The sequence below is a fragment of the Phyllostomus discolor genome, chromosome 6 (genome assembly GCF_004126475.2).
Source record: "Phyllostomus discolor isolate MPI-MPIP mPhyDis1 chromosome 6, mPhyDis1.pri.v3, whole genome shotgun sequence".
Classification (NCBI taxonomy): domain Eukaryota; kingdom Metazoa; phylum Chordata; class Mammalia; order Chiroptera; family Phyllostomidae; genus Phyllostomus; species Phyllostomus discolor.
In genome coordinates, this window is record NC_040908.2 from 35779002 (window position 1) to 35799006 (window position 20005).

At 33.8% G+C, this 20005-nt stretch overlaps 1 protein-coding gene across 9 annotated transcripts in view; it reads right to left on the reverse strand.

Moving 5' to 3' along the window:
* Positions 1-20005, reverse strand: part of CCDC88A (coiled-coil domain containing 88A) — a 130991-nt gene that overhangs the window by 42168 nt on the left and 68818 nt on the right. For all 9 annotated transcript variants that reach the window (XM_028515192.2, XM_028515190.2, XM_036027979.1 and 6 more), the window contains exons 9-15: positions 18015-18096; positions 13139-13297; positions 11570-11716; positions 10876-11020; positions 5923-6107; positions 2328-2465; positions 51-1121 (exon numbers count right to left, since the gene is read on the reverse strand). In XM_028515192.2, the coding sequence (XP_028370993.1) occupies positions 51-1121; positions 2328-2465; positions 5923-6107; positions 10876-11020; positions 11570-11716; positions 13139-13297; positions 18015-18096 (1927 nt within the window). The remainder of the gene's footprint in view (positions 1-50; positions 1122-2327; positions 2466-5922; positions 6108-10875; positions 11021-11569; positions 11717-13138; positions 13298-18014; positions 18097-20005) is intronic.

The following is a 20005-nucleotide window of genomic DNA, read 5'->3' on the forward strand; positions in this document are numbered from 1 at the left end:
AATTAAAAATATTTTAAAAATTTGCCTTAAATTTAGATGAACATACTTACCTCACGTAATGTAACCAAAGTTTTTATATCAATAGTTGCTCTTTTTACAAGCTCCTTATTTTCTTTCTCTAATTCTTTCAGACGAATGCAGGATTCTTTATAAATACCAATCTCTTTGAATAGAGTTTTGTTTTCTTTTTCCAAATTTCCAATTTTCACATTATTCTCTTCTAATGTGGTATCTTTTATTTCTGCTTGTTGTCGGAGTCTCTTATTTTCCTTTTCCAGTTGTTTCTTATCCTTTTCCAGTTGAGAAGTCTCTTGCTCTAATGACTTATTTTCTTTTTCTAGCTGTTCTAGTCTTTTGCTAGATATTTTTAACTCTTCTAGGTTTTTTTGCAATGTTTGATTTTCCATCTCTAAATCTTGTAGTTCACTTTCTAATTGCTGAATTTTTTTATTGCTGTTCTCTAGAGCCTTCTGTAGCCTCTGATTTTCTGTATCTAAACCCTGGTAGCTAACTTCTAAGCGTTCTGTTTTCTTGAAAGAAGCTTTCATAAGCTCTAAACCCTTCTTAAGCTGCTCTTTTTCACTTTCCAGTTCTTTATTTTCTAGTTGTAGCTGAGCCATTTTCATGCTTGCACACTTTAAAGATTCCACATTCCTTCGGAGTTCTAAGTTTTCTTCATCAAGTTGGGCATTCTCTTTCTCTAGGGATTCTAACTGAAAAGTAAGGTTTTTAAAGCTATCTAATCTTTTTTTAAATTTTCTATTTTCTCTTTCTAGCTCTGAATTTTCTTGTTCTAAGGCCTCAATTTTTTCACAGGTAATTTTTAAATTGGTTATTTTTTTCTGTAACAATTCATTTTCTTTTTCAAGATGATGCAACTCATTTTCAAGTTCTTCTGCTCGATCTCCTTTTTCTTTATAATGTTCCAATTCTTTTCTAATTTGTCTTTTTTCAAATTCAATCTTGCTTAGCTTGCTACTTGTTTCTTTGATAGATTCATGGAGAATTTTATTTTCTTTTTCAATGTCTTTCACCCTTGCTTCAGCACTTATCTGGGAGCGCTGCCTTAAGGAAGACACAGTTTGATTCAGATGTTCATTTTCCTGCTCCAATATTTTAATCTAATTTTAAAAAGGACAGGAGAGAATAAAAAAATGAATTAAGAATTAAATATGTTAAATTATATAGTTATTCCCTTCCAAAAGCTAGTAGGGAAATCAGAACATAAAAGGGTGCTAGTATGTCTGATTTTTAATTATGATAAACATTTAATGAGAGACCACTGTATACATGCACTGCCAGCCAGGTCTTTAAGTTCATGTCTTTAGGGAGTTCATAATATAAAGGAATGGGTAACAGAAATGCATTTAATATCATTATATTATTATATTAGTAATCTTTATGTTATTTAACTGCACATTTGAAATTCAAACACGAATATAGGTGAAACATATGTACACACATATGTCCTTGAGGATATAAGCTTTTATTTTCACAAATAAATTTTGCAATGCCTATACATAGAAGGTCTTCAGTAAATATTTGCTATATTGTACATGTGTATATCTATTGGTGTGTATGTGTGTATATTGATTCCCCAAAAGAATTCTAATTTGGAAACATCAAAATAACAAGCCCCTGTGGTACTTTGAAAATTAATCCATCCGATTCATGGCATGGCCTAATATAACAGTTCTAAAATTTAGCATGTTAAACAATCCCCTAAGAACCTGGTAAAAATACAGATTCATGCTCAGCTCTAGAATTTTTCTTCTGTAACTTTACGGAAATCTCTTTTTATAGGTGGCCTGAGGTCTAGACCCAGATAATATAAAACAAATCCCTTTAAATCTAAAAAATAAATAGAAATTAAAAAATATCAAGTCAACCTATCCAATTGTTTCCTCAAGAATAAAATGAGAATGACCAATAACTACTTGAAAATAAATTTGAATGGATCCAAGATGATTGCTGCCACCACTTCTCCCTCTTTTAGTGGGGTTGGAGTACAGCTGCATTACTCTCCAACTCCACTCCCATTTCTCTCCAACTCCACTCCACAGCCATTTTCCACAGGCACTTCAAAGCACATGTACTGCAAAATTTTATATGAAATAATTATTAATCATACTGGCAATTTAAAAACTCTAATCTTACCCTTTAACTTTCCTAAAATACACAGCATAGAAAGGGAGGTAAAATCTCACTTTAAAATCTAAAAAAATTCTAAAATATATCCTTTTAATATTATATGAATATTTCATTTGCATAAACTAACTTTTGTTAATAAATTTTAAAACACAATGCTTAATAAGAAATTTATGAACCTGTCTCTCTGAATTTTCTCTAAGTGTTTCAATGGTTTTTTCAAGCTGAGCCTTCTCCTTCATTAGATCCTTGCTTAAATTTTGACAATTCTGAAGACTTTGCTTTTCTTGAATAATCTCCTTTTCAAGAATTTCAACCTGGAGAAAATTAAATCACAAAACAATATATCATAAAGCAGTTGTAAACATGTCAGAACAAAAGATAATCACTGAATTAAAGATAAAATACACTTTTAATACCCAAATAGTGAAATTTAAGAATTTGGTGGAGAAATTCAAGTAATATTCCATGATAATTTTATCAGTTATATGATATATGCAAACATTTTTCTTATCCTCTACATCTTTGAAGGCAAATTTCTACTTGTAAACAGGAAGACAAATCCAAGTGAATATACGATAATTATGTGTTATATGAAGATTGTACCAATCTTACTGAAAGGCTCTCTTGACTTGAGTGAATTTGTAAAGTAAAATTTTATAGTCAAGGAACTGTGGTGTACAAGAAGGAAGAAGAGAATATAAAAAGCAGGAAAGAAAAGATGAAAAGATGGTGGTGTAAATTTAATGAGGAGACAAAAAGGGACTTGGTTTAAAATTTTAAAAAGGAAAGTAACACTGGAGAAAAACAGTCTGAACAAAACTCCAACAGAGCCCTGGCTGGCGTAGCTCAGTGGATTGAGCGCGGGCTGCAAACCAAAGCATCGCAGGTTCGATTCCCAGTCAGGGCACATGCTTGGGTTGCAGGCCATGACCCCCAGCGACCCCACATTGATGTTTCTCTCTCTCTCTTTCTCCTTCCCTTCCCTCTCTAAAAATAAATAAAATAAAATCTTTAAAAAAAACCCTCCACCAAATATTTATATTCTGGGTTTAAATTTATTTTCACTTATTTCATTATATCTTAAAGATATAGTAAAGTATGTAGTTAGTAAGTGTAAATATGAAAAAGTAAATTTAAGTTCAAAATATGCTATATCATTTGATTTCCCCATTATTACAGAACATATTCAAACCACATAATTAAAAAAATAAAGACAAGATTTAGCTATATAAAATATTCCACTTCAAGTTTAAATATTACTTAAATCTTTGTATCAGTAGTAAAGAACTTTATATTTTAACATCAATGGAAGATAACCACACATAGAAAATAATCTTCCAATAACATCTCAAAAGCATCAAGTCACGAATCTTATCCAGTAACTCAACTCAACATTAATTTACATGTTTGGGAAGCTTTTAGTTATTAATAATTAATTAATCTGGTTCTCCCAATATAAATTAAAATATATGGGTAACATTTAATTAAATTCATTTGTTGTTTTATATTAGTGGAATTCAAGTGAAATATTAAAAAACACATCTTTTAGCCAATGAATTTATCAGCAATTGTTAGAATCACTAAGAATTTACTAACTTAGACTTCAAAAATAAACTATAAATTAAATTAAACTATAAATTCAAAATTAAATTATAATTTACAGATTCAATTATAATGACAACCAAAATAAAACTGTTTCAAGTTCTAAATTGACGACTCTTACTTTAACACTATACTGTCAAATTCTTCAAAATTATTTGGCTAATAGACTTAAAAAATGTTCTAAAAGAGTAAAAATATTGCAATATCAAGGAGTCTATTCGCATTAGTTAAGGCAGTGCTCAAAGCATGGTTTCAAAACAGCACAATGAGCATTACCAAGGAACGTCTTAGAAATGAGAATTCTTAGCCCTCACTCCAAACCTACCAAAGAAACCAGAAACTCCAGGCATCAGGCTCAGTGATCTGTGTTTTAACAAGTCCTATAGGTGACTCTGATGTATACTATAGTTCAAAAATCACTGGTCTAAAGGTTAGGGAGATTTTTATAATGAAGTCTAGAAACCCAGAATCTACCCAAGGAAAAACACATGGCTAGGAGCTGAGAACATTTTTCATCACAGAAAACAAGGAAGCTCCCACAGAGCGCTAAGATTGTGTCCTAAGGATTCAGGAGGCAGCTTCATTGGGACACTAGAAAAGTGTGGTAGATTGACACTTTAAATATTCTTAAATCCATGAGTTCATAATGACACTAAAACGAACAACAAACTCACTCAATTATCTCAGGGGGATATCAGAAAACAAGTTTTTTATTAGGAAACTGGTAAATAATGGGATAAGACCAAACATTCATCATGCTTTTCCCATAAGAACTGTTCCTAGACTAATCAATGATGTTTTCTTTAAACCAGTTTTGTTTAAACTTTTAAAACTTTAAGTTTTTCTTTATAAAAATAACTGTAGCTACCACATTAAGAGGGGATGATATAATTAGAAAATCAGGATTTTACAAACTCTGATTAAAGGATCCAAGAACATGATTTTCCATGACATCTAACATCACAAAAAGAGGCACAACCAAACACGTGCCTCTTGATTGCAATATATACATACTCCATATGAATGTGCTTACTATTGGGTTGGCCAAAAAGTCTTAGTTTTTTTCATAATGTAAAAGAAACATTTTCATTTTCACCAATAACTTTAATGATTTGGATATTTTGAGTGTCGGCTATCTCCCATGTGAGTAGTAGATAGGCCAGGGGAGCTGCTCAACATCTTCCAAGGCATGAGACAGCCCCACCGCAAAGAACTATTTGGCCAAAATGTCAATGGTAGCAAGAAACCTCACAAACCACTTTTGACATGTTTGATCAGTCACAGCACCTTCTCCATAAACTGCACAAATGTTTTTATGAGTTTCAGTTGGAATTTGAAATAATAGCATACTATGCTGTAAATGTGTATTTTCTTCCATCTTTAATATTAAAATAACTGCACAAAAATTCAACAATTTTGGTAAGTTTTTTTAAATGCATGCTGATATGATAGCTGTCACAATATATTACAAAAAATTGTTTCAAATGAAGTAAAAGACAACTAAGCACTACTAGAAAAAACCACACCAACTTTTTGGCCGACCCAATAAAAACTATGGTTAAATCTACAGTAAACAGCTAATATAAGCAACAAGAAGAACGCAGTCAGAAAAATCTATGTTGTGCAGAAACTCAGACAAAGAACCTGGTTTCCTCAACAAAAAAATTGCTAAGAAAAAAGAGTAAACCTATATATAGACTAAAAAAGACTTAAGCTCACAATTGACTAAATTGACTGTTAAGATCTCATTTGGATTCAGATTAGAACAAAGTGTAAATAAAAAACATAATAGAATTGAAGAAATTAAAATGCTGACAAAAATTATTAATTTTTAAAGTATGATGTCATTGTTCTTGATTTTTAAAAAATTTCTTAATTTTTAGAGGTATATACTGAGATATTTGTTGGTGAAATGATACCATATCTAGAAATTACTTCAAAATCATCTGGTGGTTGTAGAGAGAGTGACAGATGGATTTAAGTTAGTAATTGTTGAAACTGAATAATGAGTATAGGCATTCCTTTACTTTACATTTCTGTATGTTAAAATTTCCATAAGTTAAAATAACTGAGGGCACATTAAAAACTGGAAAATAAATGTTTTAGTATAGTACTATTTATTTATACTTTTATGAACATTTTTAATATTAAATATTAATTGTTATTTACCTTTTTACTTAGTCTTTGATTTTCTTTTTCAATTTTCAGTATTTTGGAAGTGTTACCTTCTGCAGAATCCATAGTACCCCGAAGCTCTTCTATGGTTTTTGTCAAACTCTGGTTTTCCATCTCCAACTTTAATAACCTACTTGATGTCAACTCACTCACCTCATGGCCCAATGACTTCTGTGGTGCTATAATATTGAAAAATATGTCATCAGTAAAACTATGTTTACTACTCTTTACTTTATAATACTGAGTGCACATACAGTACATCACCTGGTCCTTAAACATATAAAAAATTTTATAAAGTCATATAAGACAGACACAATGGAAAATACAGACAGACAAGAAATAGGTAAATCTTGAATTTTTAATGAATCCATAAGCATTCCTGTGGGGGGAAAAAGTCACAAAATTTAGACTGAAGAGACTGGAGTTCCACGAGAAATCAACTACTTGACTATACAAAGCCTCTTTAATGTCAAAAAGTCTTAGGTTACCTATACAAAGTAGAGTTATGGTCCTGTGGATCTCATAGTCACATGTGGCTGAAATAACAAATATAAAGCGTATTCTATGCCACACTTTTAAAAATTAAAGGAAGACAGCTTGAGGGAAAAAATTCTTATCTGATCCTGGGACTGACAAGACAATATACACTGGGCACCTTGAAAGAATCTTTCTTTAAAGAATCCGCGTTAAATTCTGGGTAAAGAGTAACATCTACTGGATAAAGAGTAACATTTTGTCAAGTAAACGGCAACATCACATGTTTTAAAATAAGAAAACTCAGTTTCTATTTCTATGAAAGATGCTCTCCAGAAAGCTGAAAATAATTATTTTTAATAACCTTATAACAGACTCATTGAATATTTTGATGATGCAAAAATATTAGGATTTACAAATGAACTATAATGCCTAGAATTTATTTTAAAATTCTAGATTTTAGGACAGGAAATGAATAGAACTATGGCAGGGCATTTCTAGGTCTGCCTACTTAAAAAAATGTTTTTAAATCTTCACCTGAAAATATGTTTTTATTGAATTTTAGAGAGGAAGGGAGAAAGGGGGAGAGGGGAAATGAAAGGGAGAGGGAGAGTGGGGAGCTAGAAAGACAGACACATCGATTGGTTCTCTCTTGTACGTACCCCAATCTACAATCTAAATATGTATCCTGACCAGGATTGGAACCTGCAACCTTTTGGTGTACAGAGGACACTCCAACTAACTGAACAGCCCAGCCATGGTTAGGTCTGTCTGCTTTTGTGTATGTTTGAAATTCTCTACCATAAAAAACCAAAGAAATACACACACACAAAACTCTATACAGCCTCATAAGCACACACTGTTTACAAAATTAGGTACAATAAAATATTCACCAGAATTTTATATAAAGAAAGCCTCAATTCTTATTTCCAGCTTTTGTCCTAGTCAGCATACTGTTATCTTTCATTAAAAACTAATATACTAGATAGTCACTGACTTTCAAAATTCCATCAGTTGTCCAAGTCTTCTTTAGTAAAACTGTAGTTCATGATTTGCAGTCATGAATTACAAGTCAATGAGATTAGACACTAAAACACATGATACACCTCAATAATATTTTCAATACTATGAGCGTGCTTCACAGAAGCTTCAAGGCAGGCTATGAAGAATTAAAAAGGATAATTATAACACATTTTTAACATGAAAGAATGCTTATGTTATAATCTTAGGTGCAAAAAGGAAACTGAATTATGTGTTTACATTAATATGAAATAACTGTGTGTGGAAAAGTTCTAGAAGCAAGGTTTTTGACATGTGAAAAAGATTTAAGAAATCATTAGTGCATTTGATTTATTTCGTCCTTTAAATTTTTCCGCTTCACAAATTTTCTAGAAAGTTCCTTGAATATTAAAAAAAATGATAGCGCATTAAAATGAATATTCAGGTATATGACCTCAGCTAAGACAAACTGCAAAACAATATGATATAATGATCATAATAATAATTCTTAACATTTACTTCTGGCCAAGACAGAGGCATAGGTAGATACACTTTGCCTCCTGGCACAACCAAAAGAAGGACAACAATAAATTTAAAAACAAACAACAACCAAATGGCCAGAAAAACATTTGCATGGAAGTCCAACAACCAAGTAGTTAAAGAAGAAACATTCATCCAGACAGTAGGAGAGGCAGAGAAGGCAGCCAGGGTGGAGAGGACACACAGCAAGGCAGCAGCTGGCGGACTTGGAGGTCCCACATTTGCATGCCGAAAAACCAGGAGCAACAACCGGGGAATGAGACAGACTGTGCAACCCAGGGGTCCAGCATGGGGAAATAAGGCCCTGGCAAATACCTAATGCTCCGTCTCTTACAACATAAATACACAGGATGAAACAATAAAATATGGCCCAGATGAAAGAATGGAACAAAGCTCCAAAAATAAAGCTAAGTGTTCAAGAGATAGCCAACCTATTAGATGCACAGTTCAAAACTCTGGTAATAAGAACGCTCACAGAAATGGGTGATTATTTTCGCAAAATGGAAAAGTAAAGGCTATGAAAAATGAAATGAAGAAAAAAATATAGAGAACCAATAGTGAAGGGAAGGAAACCAGGACTCAAAACAATAATTTGGGGCAGAAGGAAGAAATAAACATTCAACTGCAACAGAATGAAGAAACAAGAATTCAAAAAAATGAGGAGAGGCTTAAGAACCTCTGGGACAACTTTAAGTGCTTCAGTGTCCGAATCATAGAGGTGCTGGACAAAGAGGAAGAGAAAGAGCAAGAAATCAAAAACATATTTGAAAACATAATGAAGGAGAAGTTCCCCGACCTGGCAAAGGAAATGCACTTCCAGGAAGTCCAGGAAGCTCAGAGTCCCAAAGAAGTTGGACCTAAGGAAGCACAGACCAAGGCACACCATAATGACATTACCAAAGATGAAAGACAAGGAAAGAATCTTAAAAGCACCAAAAGGAGACAGTTACCTACAAAGGAGTTCCCATAAAGCTATCAGCTGATTTCTCAAAAGAAACCTTGCAGGCAAGAAGGGGTTGGAAAGGAGTATTCAAAGTCATGAAAGGTAAGGACCTACATTCAAGATTCCTCTATCCAGCAAAGCTTTCATTTAGAATGGAAGGGCAGATAAAGTGCTTCCCAGACAAGGTTAAGTTAAAGGAGTTCATCATTCCCAAGCCCTTATTATACAAAATGTTAAAAGGACTTATCTGAGAAAAAGAAGATCAAAAATATGAAAAGTAAAATGACAATAAACTCACAACTATCAATAACTGAACCTAAAACAAAAACAAAAACAAAAACTAAGCAAACAACTAAAACAGGAACAGAATCACAGAAATGGAGATCACATGAAGGGTTATCAGTGGGAGGGGGGAATGAGGGAAAAGATACAAGGAGTAAGAAGCATAATTGGCAGGCACAAAATAGACAGGGGGAAGTTAGGAATAGTATAGAAAATGGAGAAGCCAAAGAACTTATATATACAACCCATGGACATGAACAAAGGAGGGAAGGGGGAATGCTGGTGGGAGGGGGAGTGCAAGGTGGAAGGGTTAAAGGGGAGAAAAAATGGGACAACTGTAAGAGCATAATCAATTTTATATATATATATATATATATATATATAAGAATTCTTAACATTCAAATGCTTACAGTATACCAGGAATTTTTCTGAGGATCTTCAGTATTAAGAAATTCAATCCTCACAACAACCCTACAAGGTACTTACTATTATTGTCCTCACTTAACAGATGATGAAACTGTTTAATGGTGCAATTTGATCTACTTTATAAGCAGAAAACATTTAAGTCTGAGCTGCTTTCTTTGTAACTAAATTCACAAGGAACATAATAAAAAAGAGTTCCACAAGTATTTTAAGTAACAGATCTCAGAATTCACTGAATATAATTTACTATGTAAGGAATTTACATGAAGTCCTAGAAGTTGGAATTAAGTTCTCAAGTGTAAAACTAGAAAAAGCCCAATGATAATAAGAGTCATCTGTAGAATTATTCTGAAAAAACAAAAAAAACAAAAACAAACAAACAAACAAACAAAACACAACAGACTATAAACTACCTTTGAACCTTACATCTACCTCACCTCTATATCCTCAGGGCCTTGTATAATATTCTACACATAGTAGGTGCTTAATAACATATCTGCTGAAGGAAGGAAGGCATATGGAATAATCTGGTATTAGGTAACTAGGAATTATAGAACCTGTCTAACTGAAATGTGACCTCAGTGTATTTTCAATAAAGTGTATCAGTATTAGCATAAGCAGAACTATAAGCCAAACAACTGTATTGCATGTATATGCCTAGCTTCAGACAGAACACAAGTCAATAGTGGAGCTTAGGAAAAAAGAGCCTATTTGGGGTGGTGGGGGGAAATATTCATTATCTCCAGGATATAATGGGGACTGGATGATGGGTAGGTATAATCCTAAAATGGAGATTATATATACTGATGAAAGTAGCCATGAAGATCCTTAACTTGTTAATATGTTCTAGCTACATATTCACCTAAAACTCTTCTATGTTTTGACTTCCTATTTAGGTTGACTACAGTCAAAAAACATGCTGTCCAGCTAATATAACTTTTCTGTTATATTTAGTAGATGGCCATTTCTCAAAATAAATTAATAAATTGGCATTCCAGTTTCTTGTGATACTAACATAAAATAATGCCTAAACAACTGATCAAATCTGTTATTGCACTCAAAAAGTTTGGTTGTAAGACATGCTTTGCTTATCTGATTATTTTTATAAACAGACCCAGGAACGTGGAAATAACATATTACTCTGTGAAATCATATCTATAGGAGAGCTGGCCTTCTGAGACATCTCCACCTGGGGAAAATAACTGCAATAAAATATCCAGAAATGTAAGCATAAATACATTTCATTTATTCATCAATTCATTTAAATAAAACAAAACTGGGAATACCTTCGGAAAGCTCACTAGTTCTGGATATTTGTTCCAATTCCCAGCCAAGATGTAATGATTCATCCATACTTTGCTTTTGTGCCATTTCCAAAGTCATATTTTCTTCCATTAATTCTTCAATCTTTTTTCTATCCATATCTCGTTCCTTTTTTTGTTGGCAGGAAGTAGGGAGAGAAAAGAAAGCTAAGAAACAGTACAATTTAAAGCTAATATTTTATTACTTATAACTTTTATTTATCAGAAACTGAGTAATATGAGGACAAATTTTGAGTTGCTTAACATTTTCCCAGTTTTAAGGAAATAACCAAGTATTATAATTACTATTGGTCATCATAATGACCAGGCGTCTGATCTTCTTTTAAAGTGAGGTTGAAGACACTGAAAACTGTTCTTCATAGTCAATATACAGGTTTAGGAATGTAGCAAAAGATTCTGATCCAATGCTAAATAGTTTTATTTCAGTATTTTAAAGGCATGTTTACATAATACTTCTAGAGTTTTTTAAAAAATAGAAGGCAAAAAGTAATAACACACCCCCATAACAAAAGTAAAAATTTTTACTACTCCTGTGTTCATACAAAATTGGAAGCACTCACTTTACCTAATCTCTTCTTTGTTAAAGCATCTAGGACACTAACCATGCTTTGCCATTATACGGAAATTAGGTGTAATTTATCTTCTTTACAATACTTACCATTTCCATATCATGCAGTTTAGCCTTCAGTTGTAAATTCTCTTTTTCTAATTCATGTAATTTATCAGAACGAGCTCGAGTTCCTTCTAATTGGTCTTCCAACATGGTTTTTGTTTCCAATAAAACTTGATTGTCTTCTTTTAATTCCTATAAATATTCCCAACCGGCTTTTTAATCACAAACAGGGTATTATCTATTAATTTTTTAAAGTTCTGAAACATACAAATTCTTGATTGACATTATTGTCTTTATCAATAGTTCTATGCAAGAGTAAAGCTACTAAGTCATAAAAATACAATTGGTGTTTTCTTGGCTTTACTCCCCTCCTTCCAAATTTAAGCTATTATGCAAACAAAATACTCAATACTTCTATTAGAATGTGTGATACTACTACAATTTCACATGAATTGCCAGGGTACATTTAATAACAATGAAAAAAAAAAAACCTTAAGTATAGAATAGACTTGCAGATAGTTAAGACACAAATCTCCACAGAATCAGGGCTTAATTTATTTGCTGAAATAGATTTGAAGTTTCTTTCCACTTAAACTATAACTTGAATGTGAAGGGTTTGGGATTTTTGAATAAAATTCCAAGACTTGAACTAATACTCACATAAATAATAATCATCTTGAGAACATGTTTAAAATCCCTACATCCATTTAGAAGACAAATTTGTCTTGTTAAGTTATATGCCTGTTTATGAACTAATGTCAAGAGAAAGTATATTAAAATAATGGCATCTTATAAGGACCCCTTAACAGTACCATGCATATACTCGTTTAAAAATTGGCAAAGAATTAACATGCATCTTATATTTGTAGTATATTTGGTCTATTTTTGATAACTTTCAGGCTCAAATGTTTTATTTTCTCTTATAATATTCTCACTTCTTAATTTTTGCATACTCCTTCCTTCTTATTGCCATAATTATGACCAAAAGCTCTCCTGTTTGCAGACAATGAAGAAATTAACTAGGAAAGGAAAAAAAAGATGCATATGCAAGGATTATCAAAACTTTGCTGTCAAACTCAACTTCATACAACACTGTATGGTAATCATTAAGTAGTGAAAACTGTTCCATCTCATCTGTTTATATAAGATGTTTATATGATCTGTTGAGAGACAGAGAGAGAAAGGTGAGTGCACGCACACAAACAGCTGTGCCCACACAAGCACCTTCATTGATCCCAATTTAGCATTCTGAGCTGAGAATCAATCAGCAATATGTTTGCTTTTACTTCTGGGATCAAGTTTGAAATTAGTAGCAAGAAATACTTTATTTTGACTATGAGGGAAGGACTTCAAATGTTGGCTCTACCTATATTGCTAAATAAAGGAATGAAAGAATAGCTCCAAAGGGTTAAATAAAATTAATACTATTCAAATATCCCTTTTAAAACTTCTAGGCAATATGCTGATCTATGATAAAATAAATATCTAAAGGTATTTACAGCTTGCTAAACATTTCAAGAGCTCCATTCATTTATTATGTACATTTTCACTACATTTTAAAAATCATAACATTTCTAAAGAAATATTGTGAATGGTTTTTATTATGCAACATACCTCAACTCTTGCCTTATAAAATTCAATGTCATGTAGCCTTTCTTTATATCTACAGACTTCACTTTCAAGCTTATCAACTCTGATTGCCTTCTCTCGAAGTGCGTCTAATTCATCTCGGTACATTCTCGCAGAACGAGCATCCGAAAGCAAATTCATGTTCTAAAAATAAAGAAATATTAATATTTTTAATATTATTTTCTATTCTCAAATCGATAACCATTGGTTGCACAACCTGATGAATCTACTAGAAAAATCAATAACTTGTATACTTTAAAAGTGTGAATTTTGTGGTATGTAAATTATACCTCGATTAACTTTGTTTTTTAAAATGGAGAGATATAAAGCCTTTTTCTAAACCAAGAATAAAAAGTATTTTAAACATATGTGTTTATAAACAGTATACAAACCTATGTTTATATACAAATTTTTATATAATGTGTGTCAGGAATATAAAAACTATTCAGAATGTTTTAAAATAAGTTAACCTCTACCTAAAATAATCATTTGCCATTAATTTAAGGGTAAAAAAAGTTAACTTTAAAGTACAGGACAGTAAAAACATAAAATAGACAAAATTGATCATTAGTTACTTTAGAGAAATAATGGTTCTATTCGGATATGCTGTAACATATTAAAATCCTGATTTTTAAAAGACTTCCAAGTAAAATGATCAGTGCATATAATTATTGCATATCTTAATGCCATTCGGGGCAAACATTAAAATTCAACCTTTTAAAGCCTTCTTGTAATCCTTAATCCTTTAGAACAGTAATTATCAAAGTGTGATCCAGGGACACCTGTGCTTTCTTGAAACCCTTTCAGGGAGTTCATGTGGCCAAACCTATTTTCATAACAATTCTAAGGCAGTATTTTCCTTTTCCACTCTCATTCTCTCATGAGGAGGGCACAGGAGAATTTCCCAAGGGCTACATGGCATGTGGTATCTTAACAGAATGAATATAGAAATAGTTACAAGAATGTAGTAGACTTTAATTAAGCCAGGTATTAGAGATTTGAGGACTCCCAGTCAAGATGATAGTGCAGGTAGACATGGCTCTCCTCTTTGCACAACCACATCAAAATTACAACTAAAATATAGAACAATCACTCAGAACTGACAGAAATCATGTTGAATGGAAGCCCAACAACTATGGAATTAAAGAAACCACACAAAGGGCACACCTTGAGTACCCAGCTTGGGAGAAAGGAGAGGCTGTGCCACTGGACCCTATAGGACATCTACTATATTAGGCCATGCTACCTATAGTCATAGCATCTCTATCTAATACACAGAAACAAACACAAGGAGGGTGCCAAAATGAGCAGGCAGACAAACATGGCCCAAATAAAGAACAAACTCTAGAAAAAGAGCCAAACAAAATGGAAATAAGTAATTTGCCAAATGTAGAGTTCGAAACACTGGTTATAAAGATGCTCAAGTAACTTAGTGAGGACCTTCAACAGCATAAAAAAGATCCAGTCAGAAACAAAGGATACACTAATTGAAATAAAAAAACAATTTACAGGGAAACAACAGTAGAGTGGGTGAAGCCAAGAATAAAATTGCTGATTTGGAACATAAGGAAGCAAAAGACAACCAATCAGAACAACAAGAAGAAAAATGGATCCAGAAAAAAAAAAAGAGGATAGTGTAAGCAGCCTCTGGGACAACTTCAAACACTCCAACACTCACATCATAGGGGTGCCAGGAGGAGGGCAGAAAGAGCCAGAAATGGAAAATCTATCTGAAAAAACAGTGAAAGAAAACTTTCCTAATTTGGTAAAAGAAAAAGACATGCAAGTCCAGGAAGCACAGATAGTTTTAAAGAAGATGGATGCAAAGAGGCCCACTTTAAGACATATCATAATTAAAATGCCAAAGGTTAAAGATAAAGAGAGAATCTTAAACGCAGCAAGAGAAAAGCAGATAATGACCCTGCAAAGGAGTTTCCTTAAGACTGTCAGCTGATTTCTCAAAGGAAACTTTGCAGGCTAGAAGGGACTGGCAAGAAATATTCAAAGTCATGAGAAGCAGAGACCTATAGCCAAGATTGCTCTACCCAGCAAAACTATCATTTAGAATCAAAGGGAAGATAAAAGACTTCCCAGACAAGAAAACAGTAAAGGAGTTCATCTTCACCAAACCATTATTAAATGAAATGTTAAAGGGACTTATCTAAGAAAAGAAGATCAAAACTATGAGCGATAAAATGGCAGAAATACATATCTATCAACAACTGAATCTAAAAAACAAACGAAGCAAACAAGAAGAACAGAGATGGGATTATGGGTATGGAATGTGCTTTGATGGTTGCCAGATGGGAAGGGGGTGCTCGGAGAATGGGTGAAGAGGTGAGGGCATTAAGAAGTACAAATAAGTAGTTACAGAATAGCCACTAGGATGTAAAGTTCAGTACAGGAAATGCAGTGGCCAAAGAACTTATATAAATAACCCATGGACATGAACAATGGTGTGGGAAATACCTGAGGGAGTGGAGGTTGTTGGGTGGAGGGGAAGAAATCAGGACAACTATAATGGCATAATCATTAAAACATAATTGTTTTAAAAAAGAGATGTGTAAAATGTAAGAGTACCATTCTAATATTTGTTTTGTTTTGTAAAATAATGGTTATTTAGTTAAAATATGAATATATATTAATGTGAAATGGGTTGAGTATTATTTTGAAGTGAATTAATATTTTTAAAATTCCTAGTTTTAATTCCTAATATAGTAAATACCAGTTTATTGAATCCTTAATTTTTAAAAATAGAAGAAAGTCTTGAGACCAAACAGATTAAGAACTACTGTTTTAGAGAAAACACAGATACTAAAAGCACTGCTACCAAGAAGTAGAACAGCCACTGCTTATCTGGAAATAAAGATTATGATGTACAGTTTCATACAACTAGAAAGGCCCACATTTATCACACCACATGTGCAGTATTCCCTGAAGTTAAATGGCAGGTTAAGGGAAGTAAGGGGAAGAAAATTGTCCAGGCTTACCCCAATGCATATCATTCACTATCGCCAAATTAAAACAAACCACTATGGAGTGACTTTAAAAAGTAAATTCTTAAACATATCTTGGTTAAAGATGAAACACACACACACAAAACTAATAAAAAATGATAATTTTTAAAAGTTAAAGTTTTTATCTTATTTAATAGGATAAAATGGAAAATTAAAAAGCATTGTGTCATATACAAGTTAACATAAAGCACCATTGGAGAGTGGAGACCTAGGGAAATATACATAAAACAGCCCTAATTTTACAGTAGAGCCATGTAGCTTCTGTAGGAGGGTGCAGCCAGGGGGTCCCCAAAATAAGGATTTATAATGGGGTCTAGAACTCAAGGTGTCCAGGAAATATTAGAAAGATATATAGGATGTCCTCATCCTCCACCACAGGTGTGGGTTGGGAGAAGGGACACATGGAGCAGGGCCATTCAGAGCTGTTTTGCATAGCAACTAACCTTTGCAGCTAACCTCTGGCATGGTCATTTAACACATCTATAACCTTTAACTGGTTGCATAAATATGTTAAATAGCTGTGGCCATGCTCTGAGCCAGGGGGATGGAAGGAACTTCCCCCCAAGATGTAACTGGGAGGCAACTCCCCCTAGTTACAGCACCTGCATGAGAGCTTGGAGATGACTGGCTCCACTACATGGGGCCACCTCTGCGCAGACTCATAATAAAGCCCAGTAAAGCTGGAAGGATATTTAAACCCAGACTCGGCAGCCATCAAAAAGCAGCATGTGGCTGCAGCCATGTAAGGAGGACCACACACTTTTGGCACAGGGGGACCCCCCACGCCCCGCAGCCATGAGAAGAATCACCAGGCAGCTTTAGCAGAGAGCCACCACACAGCTTTAGCAAAGAATCATCATGCAGCTTCAGCAGAGAACCACCACGTGGCTTTAGCTGGAGATCCCGGCAACACAGCTAATGGTGCTGAGAACTGAGGAAGGCCTACCAGCTAAGCATGGATTACTGGGAAGAGCTGGGAGCTGCTTGAGCCATGGATTTCTATTTCTTTCCCTGAGATATGGTATCCCAGACTGGGCAAAGGGGGGAAGGAAGGACTGTGTGTGTTTGTGGGCGTTTTAAGGGACTTTGGGATTTTAACAAAGACATTAAGCTGTTACTCTTAAGTCTGTATAACTTGAATAAATAATTCCTTTCCTTTTCACCAATCTCTAACATGGAGAGCTATAATTCTCTGCAGAAGGGAAAAGTGAACCTAGTAGAGGGGGACCCCAGGAGAAACGGGGGTCAATTCGGTAGCATTGTGGGACCCTCTTCCCTGGTGGCCAATCGGGGAGGATCATGGGAGAGCACATGTGCAGTAGCTTTAAAGTAATGCAACTACTTGTACATGCTCAGTAAAGCTCCCGAAAACTAGCCAGGAAGGATCTGCCTTATAAGAATAGAGTCCCTCCAGCCCATGAGATCAATTTCTGCTTGGAATTGGCCTGCTCCCATGTTCTCTCCTATGTACTCTGGGTGTTCAGTTCAATTCTTTGTCCCAATCACTAAGAACCTGGTTACTTGTGCCCACCTGTGACACTTCCAAGCCCAAAGGAGCCAAATACATAAAAAAGAGAAACTTAGAACTACCCTAGTCCTATAAGCCTCCTTTGAATTTTAGCAAAATTTAAACAGCACTGACACAAAGAAAAAAAAGTCCAAAGACAGTGATTTCTAGATTTGGCTCTGATATTTTTGAAGAGAGAAACACTGAAGGAGTAATCATATTACCTGAAGCCTCAGTAACTTCAAAAAGCATTAACGTGAAGGTTACATATCCTAAGGGGGAAAACCAATTTCCTATTACTTAGTGGTCCTATTTAATAAAATTTCCAGGAACAAACCTCTTGCTGCAGCCTTTTTAGTTCTGTTTCCATTTGCTCGAGTTCTTGTTTACAGTCCAGCAACTGTTCAGTCTTTTCCTCCCTTAAATGCAAAAAACATTTATTAAATAAGTTTACTGCTTTAAAAACTATGATCATATCTGCATTAATACAAATGTATTATCATTATTAAATATCTAGTTGAACACAGTATTAGCCATGCCTTTAATCCAGGGGAAAGAGATAAATGGATTTTAGGAATTTATATGATTAGATATTATCAAATTCCCTCTGAAGTTTTCCAAAGGCAAACCTCAATGATTAACATAGTTCATAAAGCAATTTCTCCCCATCTTTCTTGGCATCCCCCTTTTCCATTCTCCTCTCTTTCTCTCTGTATATCAAAGACAAATAAGCTGGATGAGTTTTATGCAAGGCAATGCCATCTAGGTTTGAGACTTATAATAAAGATCTCCAAACTATTTTCAGCATTTTAAATGGCCCAAATGCACGGCCACACAGATACCTAAAATCTTTACAATTCAATTGCTTTCTTTCCTGAAGCCTATAAACATCCTCAAATTTCTCCTAATTTTTTTCTTTATACTGCTTTCTTCTAACCCATTTTCTACCTCCCCATCAGAGTCAACTTCCTTAATGCTAAGTTTCCACTGACTACCACTCCTTTTCAATCTTCTATTATTTAGTAATAAAAGATAAAATGTTCATTGTAAAAAACAACATGCTCTAGACATCTCTCACACCCATACATTTTTTTCAAAACTATAATTTTTAATAGAATAATATTTCCTTTGACAGAAAAACCATAATTAGCTTAAGTGAATTCCATTTTCTATAGTAATACATAATGTTTTGGTAAATTAACTCATTATACATAAAACTCTGTATATTTCAGGACAGATTTCTAAAAGTATATTTATTATAGGTTTAAAGGCACTTGATATAACACTATTATTAAACTCCCATCCAGAACAGTCATTATCAACTTATAAGGCAACAAAACAGAATAGAAGTGCTTATATACAAATCAATTTAACTACTGAAAAATGCTTTCAACTGGTCTAAATTATAAACAAATTCTATTTTTTATTGTAACATATATATAATATAAAACATAAATTTTAACCATTTTAAGTGCATAATTCAGTACATTAACTACATTTAAAATGTTGTTCAACTATCGCCACTATTCCCAAAGTCTTTCACAACCCAAACAGAAACTTCATGCCCATTTAAGCAATAACTCTCCAATTTTCCCATACCCCACAGCCTCTACCCTCTAATCTTTGTTTTTCTGAATTTGCCTATTAAAGATGCTTCATTTGAGTGTAATCATATAATATTGTCCTTTGTATTTGGTTTCTCACATAGCAAACTGTTTTCAGGGCTCATCTATGTTGTAGCAGGTATCAAAATTTCATTCCTTTTTTTCATTTTGAAATTTTCTTTTCCTTTTTTAATATATTTTATTGATTCTGCTATTACAGTTGTCACATTTTCCCCCCTTTATTCCCCTCCATCTTGCACACCCCCACCTGTGGGAGGCCTCTCTGCATGGCATGGGCCCAGCTCCCACTGGGAGATGCACAGGACCCATGCCCACAGATAGGTTTTCCTGTGGGGAATCAAGCCTGCAATGTACCTAGGCCGCTATGACTCCAGCTTTTTGCTAAAACTCCCTCACCCTGAATTGAGGATATTTAATGCAAAGCAACTTCCTAAAAACCATGCTAAACCTTCCAAGGAGGAGTGTAACAGATCCAAATACTTTTGCCTTTTCATTTGCAAATATCCCTCTTCTGTGATGTAATTACCAGCATCCTCTCCTTTGTTTTCTGTATAAGGTAACCACCTAAAGCCAGACAGTGCATAGGTAATGAGGATCTTCTGTAACGTGCCCAGTAACACAATAAAAGCTCATTGAAGTGAGGGCGAAGGCTTTTGCTTCTCTTGAGAGAATAGCCATGCTGTCCCTTTTCCTCCAGAGGACT